This window comes from Thamnophis sirtalis, unplaced genomic scaffold, assembly GCF_051295495.1.
Source record: "Thamnophis sirtalis isolate CommonGarterSnake01/CBP01778 unplaced genomic scaffold, rThaSir2_p1.2 scaffold_1, whole genome shotgun sequence".
Taxonomy (NCBI): Eukaryota; Metazoa; Chordata; class Lepidosauria; order Squamata; family Natricidae; genus Thamnophis; species Thamnophis sirtalis.
In genome coordinates this window covers 183,745,058-183,758,065 of record NW_028261381.1, presented here as the reverse complement: position 1 = coordinate 183,758,065, position 13,008 = coordinate 183,745,058, and the positions used below count along the sequence as shown (strand labels likewise).

Here is a 13,008-nt window from a genome sequence, read left to right as displayed (position 1 = left end):
GGCTGCGACTCCCCCGGCGGCGGCGGCGGCGGCAGGTAGGGGCTGCAGCGGGTCGAGCCCGTCCCCGGCCGAGAGGAGGGAAGGCGCGGACTCTCCCGCCGGCCCTCTCGGCCTCCGCTCCGCCGGAGAAGCGGGGCCCGGGAAGGAGGGCCTGTGCGCGGCCCGGAGGGGCTCCCGGCGACCCTCTCTCCTCCCCGGGGAGCCCCGAGAAGGAGCCCCGGTGAGGGATGGGATGGGCGGGGGGTGGAACGCCCGGGAGCCCCTTTCTCCGCCCCAGCGGCTTTCAAGGCGCAGGAGGGGGGACAACTACAACACCCAGGGTCCCCCGGGCCAGAGGACCCGACCGGCCTCCATCCTGGGGGCCCATGGGAGTTGTAGTCCCCCCTCCTGCGCCCTGAAAGCCCTGGTTGGGGGGGCGCGGGGGGGGCGGAGAAGGTCTCGTTTTAAATGAGATTCGGATGAGCAGGAAATAAAGGGTGGATCCCATTTTGGGCCTGGAGCCAGGAGTCGCTTTAGATTACAGTGTTTCTCAACCTTGGCCACTTGAAGATGTCTGGACTTCAACTCCCAGAATTCCCCAGCCAGCGAATGCTGGCTGGGGAATTCTGGGAGTTGAAGTCCGGACATCTTCAAGTGGCCAAGGTTGAGAAACACTGCTTTAGAAAGGAGGGGTTTGGGAGGAGGGAGACGCGTTTCGAACCCAGAGCAGGCCATTAATCCCACTTGGGACGGGTTGACTTTGGGGTGTTTTTCCCACCTGTGGGGAGAATGGTTGTGTGTGTGGGGGGGAAGGAGATTTAAGTAGGTTTGGATTCCCCCCCCTCCCACCTTCTGCCTCCTAAGGTAGTTTTACACCCACACCCATCACTTCCCCCCCCCATGTCGGGCCTCGTCCGGACCTCCCCCCCCTTCAGGCACACCCAGGGAGGGTCTCTCTACCCTCCCCTCCCCCAGCCTCTTTGAGGGGAGTGGCCCACTCTGGTGCGGATCCTGCCTGCACATCTCTACGTAGGACCACAGTGGAGCCCCCCCCCCCCAATTTCCTTTGCATTAGTTCAATTGCGTTTTATGACCTTTGATGCCCCAGTTGTTGAGTGAATCCCTGCCGTTGTTAGTAACACGGTCGTTAAGTGGATCTGGCCTCCCCATTGACTTTGCGGGTCGGAAGGTTGCAGAAGCTGATCGCATGACACACACACACCCCCCCAGGACACGGCAACTGTTGTAAGTCAGTTGCTAAGTGGCTGAATTCTGATCACATGACCAGGATGGGGGGTGGATGCTGCAACGGTCGTCAGTGTGAAACACGGTCGTAGGTCCGTCGCTTTTTCCCCCAGTGCCGCCGTAACCTTGAATGGTCCCTGAGCGAGTGGTTGTTAAGCGAGGTCCGGCTGTAAGGAGCTGCAACACGGAGCCTCTTCTTCCCGGCTTCTGTTCCCCTGGAGAAGAGCGGCTGAGCCCAGCTGTCCTGCCCCCCCTCGGCCTTTGCCTCCAGGCGGGGCCTCTGGGGGGAAGCCCAGAGAAGCTGGGAGAGCGGGGGTCTCAAACCCAATTCCACCGGGGTTGTGTTTGGCCTCGGGTGGGCGTGGCCAGTTCCACACCCACAGGGGTCAGGGGCACCTATGGGGGCCAAGGGGTCAGGCAGGACTTCCCTCAGAGCCTCCCTCCCTCCCATTCTACCCTTCCTTTTTTCCTTTTCCTCTCCCTTCTCCTACCTTCCCCTCTTTCCTCATTTTTCCTTCCTTGCTCTCTCCTTTTTTCTTCCTCCTTCCTCTTCCCCCTCCCCCCTTTCTGTCTCTTCTTGAGGCTCAAATGCAGAAGGGGAAACATTTTGTTTTGCTAGCCCTCTGCCAGAGAAAACGGGGTTCGGGGGAAACACGCGTGGCCTGATTCCCCTGGGATCAGTTTTCGGCTGCGACGGCCTCCTGCAGCGCTCTGAGACGGAAAACGGAGCCCCACCCGAACTCCGTTTCGGCTGGCAGAGGCCCCTGTGGGCCCGTCCTTTGCTGCTTCCAGGGCAGCCCCATGGGGCAGGTCTTAGCCCCCCCCCCCCCCCCATGGGCCGGATGCAGACCCCGGGCTTTGAGTTTGACACCCCTGTTACAGAGGCATCTCTTAGAGACCCCGAGGCTTATCTGTACAAGCAGTCCTTGACTTACAACAATACATTCAGTTATGACACCGGAAGAAGTGACTTACGACCGTTTCCCACACATATGGCCACGGCAGCATCCTCACAACCATGGGGGAAGAATCTCAGGCGGCTGGCAATCAGCGGGTGTATTTATGGCAATTGCCGCATCCTCCCTGCTCCCTCCCCAGGCAGCCTCTGGCCAAGTCAGTGGGGGAAGCAGCACACTCAATACCACCACCACCCCGGACAGCAGAACCTCGCTTAATGACCGTGGTCATCTCAACAGGCGTGTAGCTGAATGTCTGTAGAGATTCTCAGTCTTCCAGGTCCTGGTTGCCCCAAAGGGCTTTTTCAGGAGGCAGCCGGACTCTCCTGTTTTTCCTTGAAGACGTTTCGCTCCTCATCCAAGAAGCTTCTTCCGGTCGTGCCCGGATTGGGAGGGGGGGAAATGGAAGGGTTTATATTCAGTTCCAAGAAGATTACACCTCCATTGGCATCCTGAGGGGGCAGAGGGACCCCCAAGCGGCCTCAGGGACTCTCCGAGAGAACAGCAAGGGGTATAAATCCTTCCATCCTCCACCACTCAATCAGATCCGAAGAAGCTTCTTGGATGAGAAGCGAGACGTCTTCAAGGAAAAAGAAAGTGAGTCCAGTTGGCCCCTGAGAAATGTTAACCTTTGGGTTAACAGTGGTAGCAAAAAAAGATTGTACAGTTGGGCCCCCCTCACTCGGCCACGGAGATTCTGGTCATAATTGTAAGTCAAAGACTTATTGCATTTATATTTTATGTATATTTACGCCACATAGTTTGAGTTAAAAGACACCAAAATTGCTACTTTACTTCTTCTCAAGTTAAATAAAAGGAGGGGGGGGGGAAAGAGGGGAAATCCAAGATTCCCAAGCATGCTGGCTCAGGATGATGGGGGCTGTCGCTCCTCCCTCCCAAGGCAGCCAACTTGGGGCCTTGAGAAGGAAAGACTCCCGACTCCATCGTTGGGGAAAAGGTTCCTTTGACTAGAAGCCAAGCGGTTCGGTTCCAGTCAGTGAAGGCAGAAGGAAGAGAAAATCCCTTGAGGTTAACTTCCCTCTCCCCCCCCTCCCCAATATCTCCCCCTTGTCCAAGTCCCCTTCGGAGGAGGCGTTTTGGCCGCTGTCCCTGCAGAGGTTGGGGAGGCGGGGGGGGGCCTTGGGCCGTCTCCAGATTTCCTTCTGTCTCTCCTTTTGGTTCCCCCCCAACACTCAGTTGTCCCCCCCCCCATAGCGAATGTCAGGCTGGCAGCTGGTGGAGCCCAGGGCCGAGCGGAGGAGGAGGGCGACCCCCCCCGTCGCAGCCCCTTTAACCCCCTTCTGTTTCTGGCCGGCTGCGCAGGCGCGAGCACCCTGCGGGATGCCCAAGAAGTTCCAAGGGGAGAACACCAAGTCGGCCGCTGCCCGGGCAAGGAAGGCCGAGGCCAAGGCGGCGGCTGATGCCAAGCGCCAGAAAGAGCTGGAGGATGCCCTCTGGAAGGACGAGGACAAGCACGTCATGCGCAAGGAGCAGAGGAAGGTACTCCGGCCGTTCATGCCTAAGGCAGGACTGGAACTCATCGCCCCCTGCTTCCCAGCCTGGCGCCTTAACCACTAGACCAGTGTTTCTCAACCTTGGCCGCTTGAAGATGTCCGGACTTCAACTCCCAGAATTCCCCAGCCAGCATTTGCTGGCTGGGGAATTCTGGGAGTTGAAGTCCGGACATCTTCAAGTTGACAAGGTTGAGAAACACTGCACTAGACCAAACTCCAGGCGGCAGAACAGCCAATGCAGCCCTGGGTCTTTCAAGGCCTCCGGGAGCCCCAGGCAGACTGAGGAAAGGCTCCCTTCGGCCTGCAGGGCCTGGAGAAAGACCTCCGGGGAGGGGAGGGGGATAAAGACCCCCAGAACTGCCTGAGGTCCCCTGGGGGAGGGAGGGTGGGGGGCAGAGAGGCTGAGGCCAGGCTCACCAGGCCAGGCAGCTGCAACTCCAGAGGGAGCCTGAAGGAAGGAGGGGGGGTGGAGGTCAGTGGCCTGGAAGGGCCGGATCTTGCAGCCTCTGGGGGAGACATGGGGGGGTTGCCACCTCTGTCTTAGGCGGTTGGTCCTGCGCCCCCTTCCAGAGCCCTTGGAGGGTCCCATTGAGGGGCCCCAGAGGCTCAGGGGCCTTTTCTGAGCAGCCGTTCTTTTGGGGGGGGGGCAGGAGGAGCGGGAGAAGCGCCGCCTGGAGCAGCTGGAGCGGAAGAAGGAGCTGCAGCGGCTGCTGGAGGAGGAGGATGCCAAGCTGAAGGGCAGGGCACCCAAGCCCCCCGGCCCCACCAAGGTCACCCGGGCCCAGATCGACGAGGTCCTCCGCAAGGACCTGAAGGACAGCCCGGACGTGGCCGCCGGGGGTGAGCCGGACCCCAGTGGGGGCTGGGGAGGGGACCCCGAGGGCCGGGCACGGAGGAGGCCTTTCCCCCGGGGAGGGTTTAACCCTGCCATTTCTCCTCCCCCCCGGCAGAGAAGCCGAAGAGCCACCTGGAGCTGCCCCTGGAGGAGAACCTGAACCGGCGGGTGCTGGAGGAGGGCTCCGTGGAAGCCCGCACCATCGAGGAGGCCATCGCGGTGCTCAGGTGGGGCTGGGGGTCAGCACTCCTGCGGGAGCCCCTTGCAGTTGGGGACTCTCCTCTCCTGGAGGGGCTGGAAAGCGGCATCTGGACGGGGGGGGGGGCTGCTGGGCGCCAGAGGAGAGGAGCCGTTCCTGGGGATGGGGGTCCTGTGTGGTGGTGGGGGAAGGACTGACCCGGAGGACTCCCCTCCCCGCAGCGTGGCCGAGGACGCAGACCGGCACCCGGAGCGCCGGATGAAGGCGGCCTTCTCGGCCTTCGAAGAGGAGACCCTCCCCCGCCTGAAGCAGGAGAACCCCAACATGCGTCTCTCCCAGCTGAAGCAGCTGCTGAAGAAGGAGTGGATGAAGGCCCCCGAGAACCCCATGAACCAGCGCCACGCCTCCTACAACAGCCAGAAATGAGGGCCCCCCCCCAGGACTGGAAAACCCCCTCCCCCCCCTCGTCCCCCTTCCGCTCTCCCCCCACGTGCCCTGGAGGGCAGGTAGGGCCCCTTGGGAATGGGGCAGGGAGTGCCTCCCCCCCCCCCCGAGAGACCGGAGCCCACTTGCCCCCTGCGGCCCAGTCCCCCTTCCTCAGCTGGTGGGGAGGGGGGGGGCGAATTCCTCCCAGGAAGCTCCCCCCCGTTCTTCCTTGTACCCTCCCCCCCCTGAAATGGGGGGCAGCCCTGCTCCCCCTCCCCCATCCAGCTGCCCAGCCCAGGGAGGCTGGGGGAGCTCCACCCCCACCCCCAGTTCTGCCCTCTCCTGAAGACCCCCAACGCAGGAGGCCCCCTTGAGGTGCAGGCTTCCCCCCCCCAGCCCCTTCTGCAGCCGGGGTCAGGATTCTGGGCCCCTCTTGCCCTCCCCAGCCCTGCAGGGGGCGGAGCTGGTCCTCCTTCGCTTCTCTTTGGGGGCCCAGAGCGGGGCTGTCTTCGGCCCCTTTCTCCCCCAAAGACCCCTGCCTCTTCTGCTGACCCGGGAACCCCCTAGCAGCCCCCTGCCCTTCAATGACTCCCGCTGTGGAGGCCCCCTGGGGTGGGCTGGTCTTGCCTTCTCCATCCCCCACCCCAAAGAGAGTGTAGGGGGATTCTCCTGGGGGCCCTGCTGCCACCCTGTCTGGTGGGTGCCAGTTTTGACCTCTGGCTGTGGGTCTGCAGTGCCCCCTCCTCCCTCCCTCCCTTTGCCCTCCTGCCCTTTCCCACCTCTGGCAGCTCCTGCCCCCCCCCCTGCCCCCAACCCTCACGGGGCATTCGCCCTCTGGGTCACAGAGTGCCATTTGCCTGACTTGAACCCTGAGCCAGCGGGAGCCGTTTGGGCCAGAGCTGGGCTGGGAGGAGCAGCCACCGCCTCTGGCCAGCCTTGGCATCCGTGGGCACCTGTGCCAGCAGAGCCTCCCCTTTCCCCCACTGGGGCCTTCGGAAGACCATCTGCAGGGAAGGCCTGGGGGGGGGGGCTGTGCCAGGTGGCCCCTCCCACTGCCGCTTCCTTCGCGTTCAGGGAAAGTTCTGGACTTTTAAAACATGGACAGATACCTCAACCCCAGGATGAAATAAAAGAGAATTGTGCCCGCCTCCTCTGCCCTCCACTGCTCTCTCTCGCCCAGCTGGTCTTTGCCCTCGTTGGACTTGGTGGCTTGAAAGGCGGGCAGCATATCCCCCCCCCCCAAAAAAAAGCCTGACCCCACTACATCAGTCCTTCCCCCCCCCAACAACCTCCCTGGGGTGCTAGAAGAGGGGCTGGGGGGGGGGGCAAAGGTTTGGTTTATTAGATTTATATGCCACCTTTCTCCCAAGGCAGTGTTTCTCAACCTTGGCCACTTGAAGATGTCTGGACCTCAACTCCCAGAATTCCCCAGCAGTGGTTAGGACAGTGTTTCTCAACCTTCTCAACTTGAAGATGTCCGGACTTCAACTCCCAGAATCCCCCAGCCAGCATTCGCTGGCTGGGGAATTCTGGGAGTTGAAGTCCGGACATCTTCAAGTTGACAAGGTTGAGAAACACTGTCCCAAGGACTCAGGGCGGCCTACAACATTAAAAGAGAAACATAATACAAAAGTTAAAAAGAAATTAAATAGAATATCCCAAACAAACCCAATTAGAATTGACAATGACATTTTTTGAAAAATATTCGAATTAAAATTAACCAATAATTTGTTTTGTTTTGTTCAGGCCCCAAAGCCTTCAATGCGGAAGGGTTCAAATCCCTCTGCCTGGAGGTGGCCCTGGAGAGGGCTGCCCCCCCTTTCCCCAGCAGCACTTTTCTGCAGGGGGTGGGTGGGTTTCTAGTGCCCCCCCTGCAGCTCCCTGGGGGTTCCTACTTCCCCTCCCCTGCTCACTCCAGGCAGCCACCCTCCTGCACAGGTGAAGCTGGGTGGGGTGGAGGGGCTGCACTCTGCCCCACCCCTTCCTGCAGCAGAGTGGGGGGGGACTCCCCCAGGACCTTGGCCCTTCCAACCCGCCCCCCTCCCAGCCCTCTGCTGTTGGAGGGGAGGGGGGGGGAGGAGAGATGCTGGTGATTGGCAGCCTTACTCCAGTCCTCCCGGAGGAAGGCGGAGTGGTCCAGGCCAGCCTTGTTGTCATGGCAACGGGGCATCTCCCTCTGCAGAGGCGCGGAGGGAGGGAGGGGGGAAGCCGGGCGGGGGGAGGAGAGTCACGCGGTCGCGGGCGGGATTCCTCCGCAGAGTCCGGGCTTCCCCGAGCGAAGCGGGGGCGAAGGGGCAGCGGGGGCGCAGGAACCTCTTGCATCGCGGTTATTTTTGGCTCCTTGGCGGAAAAGGAAGCGCTTTCCCAGCGGGGACCCCCAGCCGTCTCCCGCCGCCCCCTCCCCTTCACGACGGCTGTGCTGGGAGGGGAGAGGACCCCCGGGCACTCCTCCCAAGCGCGGGGGGGGTGGGGTGGGGCGATGCGGCGCGAGCAAGGATCGACCCTTCGGCTTGCGGCCCTGAAGTAGTTCCCCCCCCTCCTGAAAGCGGACTTTGATGCGGGGGGGGTGTTCCCCATCCATGATGCAAGCCGAGCTTCCCTTCTCGACGGGTCCCCTGGAAAGCGGCCCTTTGGGGCTCCGGAGTCCCGGGAGGCGCTCACCACAAGCCACCCGTCTCGGCCTTCTGCCAGCCCGGGGGAAGCGAGGTTCGGGGGGTCCGTGCTTGGCCGGGGCAGATCCCCCACTGGGGGCCCTCCGTCCTCCAGAAAACACGGGCAGCCGCGGGTCTCGGTTGGGCGGCTCGCGGGGTGGGGGGGGCTGTGGACCCCCAGCAGGAGACCCGCTGCGGTTGCGAGATGCCGCTGGGCAGCAAAGACCCCCGGAGCCGCCGTGGAGGCAGCTGGGAGCGCACACCGGAGGGGGAGGGAGGGAGTTCGGCCACAGCAGGCCTGGCGCTCGGCTTCTCTGCTCCTCCGGCCGCCTTTCTGCAGGGGGGAGACAGAGAGAAGCCGCCTTGACCCCAAACAGACCCTCCCTGCCCCTTTCTTATTTCCACGGACACCGCGCGGTCCCTTCGGCAGATTCCGACGGCGGAGAAAACCGGGAGCGCGGGGGGTGGGGCAGGTGGTGGGGGGCAGCGTCTGCCCTGGAAGGACCGGAGCACCCGCTGACCCTCCGGCACCCCGGGAGCCCCCCAGCTGCCTCCCGATGCTTGCGGGGTCTTCCTGCCGCGGCCTCCCCGCACCCCAGCGCCTCTCCCGGGGGCGCCGTTTCTGCAAACGGGGAGCCTTAGGGGGCCAGGCGGCCTCTGCCGGGGGCCGCCCTTGAGGAGGGCTTGGAAGCGGCAGGCGGTGGCGCCCGGGCCGTTGTGGCGCTCCCTTCCTCCGCTGCTCTGCGCCGGCCTCCCGGGGGAGCCACGGGGGAGTTGCCGCCTAAGAGCCCGGAAGAGCCGAGAGGGCGCCCCGACTCAGCTAAGGCTCCTCGGGGGGCGACACCCCCTGCCTCTGGTGGCCCCCGCCCTGGGGCTGAGGAAGCGGCTCCCCCTCGGGCTGCCCGGCCGAAGGAGCCCCGTCGCTCGGCTGACCAGCTCTGGGCTTTAGTGATGGTGGCGGGGAACAATTTTCTCCCCTCCCAAGTCCGGTTTTCCTTTGATGGGAGGCGGTTCTCGGCAGGAGGAGAGGCGGCCGCTTCCCTCCCCTCTTCGCGGTCCAGCCCCGGGCGCTTCCTCCGCTGCCCTACGTGGGCGGCCTGCCTGGAGTGCGGGGAGAAAGAGCCGGGTTGCCTCGGGCGCTTCGCTCGGGCGAAACTCGGTTCTGCAGTCCGCTCTGCGAGGCCCGGTCCCGTCCCTTCCCCGCCCGAGCCCCGGCCACTTTAGCTCCTTTGTTCGCCCGGGGCGGGCAGCGGAGGCGGCGGGTGTCTTTGGGGGGCCGAGGGTGAGCGGGAGCCCCGGCAGAGCCGCCCAGGCCCTCTCGGGAAGACCCCGGTCTCCCAGGGGCAGAGCCATTGCGGGCGGCCCAGGGGCGCGGATCGGGCGGGAGCTCCCGTGGAGGCTCCTGTGCTCGCCTCTCTCCGGCGGGTCACGGCGCCCGGAGCCGCAAGGCCCCGGCCGCCCACCGCTCGCTGCCTCTCCCCACCGCCGGACCGCGCTGCGGGTGCCGCGGAAGAGCCCGCCCGCCCCGAAGGGGACCCCGCCGCAGCGCCCTCCCCGCCGGCCCCTCCCCGCCTGGCTGTCTTGTGCGAGGAGGAGAGGGGCTTCCCCGGCGCCGCCGCCGCTGCGGGTCCCGATGGCGGGCGGGGGTCTCGGGGAAAGCCCGGCCCCGCCCCTCCCTCGACGTGCTGGCTGGCGGGAAGGAGCCCCGCCCGCCGCCCCCTGCCTGGCGAGGCGATCCCGGGGGCTCCAGGCAGGAGCCCCGCCCCCTCCCCGAGCCGCCGCCGGGGCTTCCTCTCCGGCAGGGCGGGATCCCGGCTGCTGGGGCGCGGCGGGGCTTTTGTTCCCGGCTGGCGGGCGGAGCGGCGGCGCTGGAGCTTCGCGGAGGACGGAGCAGGTATTGGCGCAGGGCGAGCGGCGGGGCGCGGCGGGGCCTCGGCGCCGGCAGAGAAGGGGCGCTCGCGGGCTGCGACTCCTCCCGCCGCGCGCTCTGCCTTTCGCCGGGGCGAGGCGAGCGTTTGTGCCCGGACCCCTCCTGCTCTGCGCGGCTGGTGGTGGCGCCCCCCCCCCACAAAAAAAAGCTGCCCCGAGCTGTGGCGGGGGGGCAACTTGCGGTGGCGCTGTGGGTGCCGCGTTTGCACTTCGGGGTTCCCAAGTTTGCCGAAGTTGGCATCGCCAGGAGCAGCCCAAAGGGCCGGGAGTCTTTCTGGGGGTGCCGCCGCTCAAAGCCTCCCCCCCCCCGCTCAGGACTCCCTCCCGTCCCCTTCGCTGCCTCTCCCTTAGCAGCCGCCCCGGGCACTCGTGCGGGGGGGGGCAGGAAACGTGCACCGCAGCCCCCCCGCCCCGTGACTGCTATTTCCCACTGGGCAAGCGGGCTGGGGCGGGGGGGGGTCGTTTGTGGTGGGATTTGTCCAGCAGCTTCCCTTCTGTGTGGCTGGGTGAGTTGGCAGCCCCCTCCCCTCCCCTCCCCTCCCCTGAATTGGGTCTTTTGATCCTTTGCAAGACTTTGTGGGTTGACTTAATCCTAACATCCCCGCGCGGAAAAAGACACCAATATAATATAATATGCCGAAATCTAATCTAAGAGATGAAAAGAGCATCTCCGGGAGAAGCTAATAAGCATTTTAAAACTTCCTGCTGTTCTGGAGAGCGAGGAGGGCGGCATACAAATGTAAGAGTAGGAAAGAGGGGAGGAAGGGGAAGAAGAGGGGAAGGGTAAAGGGGAGGAAGGGGAAGGAGAGAAGGGAAAGGAGAGGAGGAAGGAAGGAAGGAGAGAAGAAAGGGGGGTAGGAAGGAGGGAGGGAAGGAAGGAGGGAAGGAAGGAGAGAAGGAGGGAAGGAAGGAGGGAAGGAAGAAGAGAAGGAGAAAAGAAAGGAGGGAATGTAGGAGAGAAGGAAGGGGGAAGGAAGGAGGAAAGGAAGGGGGAAAGGAAGGAGAGAAGAAAGGAGGGAAGGAAGGAAGGAGGGAAGGGGAAGGAGGGAGGGAAGGGGAGTAGGAGAGAAGAAACGAGGGAAGGAAAGAGGGAGGGAGGGAAGAAGAAGTAGGACCGTTGTAAGATAAGATGGATCTTCAAGTATATTGTCAACAGTAGGGAAAAATTGTTATAAATACATATTATTAATAACAGTTATGAGATCATATAATTGTGAATGTATATATGAAATTGATAAAATAAAATAAAATAAAAAAAGACAAATTCAATAAATAAATAAAAATGATTCCCAATGCAGGCGGGGGAATTCTGGGAGTTGAAGTCCGCGGATCTTAACCTTGCCCGGGAAGGGCGCTTCCCTTAAGCTCTTGAGGCTCCCGCTAATCTTGATCCCTCGGGCACAACAAGCCAGTCTTAAATTTCCTGTGCAGGGAATGACAGCCCATCTGGCCTGGAGGGGTCTGTGATGGCAGAGAGAGACACCCCCTCCCCCCCCCCACGGGGCTCAGCAGGTTCACTAAGATAGATTGGGGATGCCGGTTTACACACCCCTGTATTGGGTGGGTGGGTGTGTGAATTGCTGGGTGGCCTGTGGGTGGGGGGCATCCCCTCCCCCACCCTGGCAGAGAGAGCAGGGGCACCTGTCTTTCTGCCTTAAGGTCTCTCCCGCCCTGGGTGGCCCGGAAGAGCACAGACCTCCGATGGGCAGAGATGTCCAGAGTTTGCTCCCTTTCCTAAAATCCCGAGCGTGGCCTCTTGTGCCAGGGTGAGGCCTCTGTATCCCTGGCACCATGTTCCTGCCAGTTTTGGGCAAGGCCTCTGTAGGAGATCCTCCAAAGGGCACGCGGGGGTCCCTGGCCCTGAGGGGGGGTCTTTCAGGATTTAATAAAGGAGAATATTTGCAGATCAGAGTTGAACTTTGGGGAGGGGGGTCCTTGGGCTCCCTCAGCTGCGTTTTTTCCCCTTGCAGACGTTTCGGTGCCCAAACTAGGTAACATCATCAGTGCTAGGGACTGCCAATGCTGGCTACTCGCACAGCTCCCTACTTTGGGCAATGAAACGTCTGCCACAAAAGAACCGGGGAGCACGAAGGGCCCCTCGTTTTCAGAATCCCCTGAGGGGAAACAGGAAATATGCCAGACGGGGGGGGGAAGGGAGGAAGCGGGGCTCCCCTCCTGAGCTCAGGGGGGCTGGAGCCTTTCGCCCCCCCTGGCATCTGGGCTGCGGCTGGCCCGAGGGAGCTGAGCTGGGGGCTTCCTGGGCACAAGGCTTGACCTGAGGCCGGTGGGCGGCCATTGGGTGAGCGGTGCCCTTGTTCGGCCAGGGGGATCCCAGGCCCGGCTGGAAGAGAGAGGCCTCGGAAGGCCTTGCTGGCCTTGCTCAGCACAAGGGGGCTTCCGTGGCGCCCCCTTAATCTGGCCGTCCCCCAAAGTCATGAGGACTGGAAACGGGTTGAGGAGGGAAGCCGTTGTTTGCCCGTTGCGTCACGCCCCGCCCGGTCTGGCTGGCTGGGCTGGATCCTCGCTCTGGATTGGGACTCCCGGAATCCGCCTTTATTCCGTGGGGATCAGAAACATGGAGCTTCATAAAAGGCTTTGCCTGCCCAGCTGCCTTTGCAAAAGGCCTCTCTGAGCCCTTCATCATGGGGGAAACCCATGCGCCAGCCGTCAGCCAAGGCCGTCAGCCAAGGCCGCCTTTGCCTGGCAGCCCCGCCCGGCCCCTGGGGAGTTTCTAACTGGGAAAGGGGGGGGAGGGCTTCCACCAGCAGCCGAGGAGGAGACCCCTCCCCTTCTCTTTCCAGCCCAAGGCTGCCCTTAGCAGCCAGCCCTCCCCAGGGGCCCGAGTCCCTGCCCAGCGGCTCTTTTGATCCCTCTGCCAGGGGGGGCAGGTGGGCAGCCCAGGGGGGGCTGTTTTGGGGCAGTGTTTTCATTTCCACAGGAACCGTCTCCAAGCAGGGCTGCAGTAGCCCCCCCCCCCTCCCCAGTCCTCTCCAGCGTGTTTATTAATAGCTGCTCCTTTGTTTGGGGAATGAATGGCTGGCAGATGGTGGCAGTGACGGGAATCCCCTCAGCCGCTTCTGGTGGGCGAGGAGAAGAGGGAGAGGGGGGGGAGGAAGGCGGGAGCGGCCATGCTGGGAAAGACCCTCCTTGGGGGTCTCCCCTGGCACAGATCCAAGCCTCTCCTGGCTTTCCGACTTTGGGGGACGGGCACGGCGGCCCCGTGGGGGGAGTTTGGGCTGCAGCAGAGGGCGGGTGGTCCTTTGTGCCCCGCCTG

General features: G+C 63.2%; 1 protein-coding gene across 2 annotated transcripts; it reads left to right on the top strand.

The window, feature by feature from the left end:
• On the top strand, positions 1–6,301 carry CCDC124 (coiled-coil domain containing 124). 2 transcript variants are annotated; one of them, XM_087703421.1, is made up of 5 exons: positions 1–35; positions 3,504–3,680; positions 4,345–4,534; positions 4,645–4,756; positions 4,950–6,301. In XM_087703421.1, the coding sequence occupies exons 2-5, from the start codon at positions 3,522–3,524 to the stop codon at positions 5,152–5,154; spliced, it is 666 nt and encodes a 221-aa protein (XP_087559547.1). In that variant the 5' UTR covers positions 1–35; positions 3,504–3,521; the 3' UTR covers positions 5,155–6,301. The 2 variants fall into 2 exon arrangements, with proteins under 2 accessions (XP_087559547.1, XP_087559546.1); XM_087703420.1 differs by lacking the exon at positions 1–35 and adding an exon at positions 2,807–3,209.
• The last annotated feature ends 6,707 nt before the right edge of the window (positions 6,302–13,008 follow it).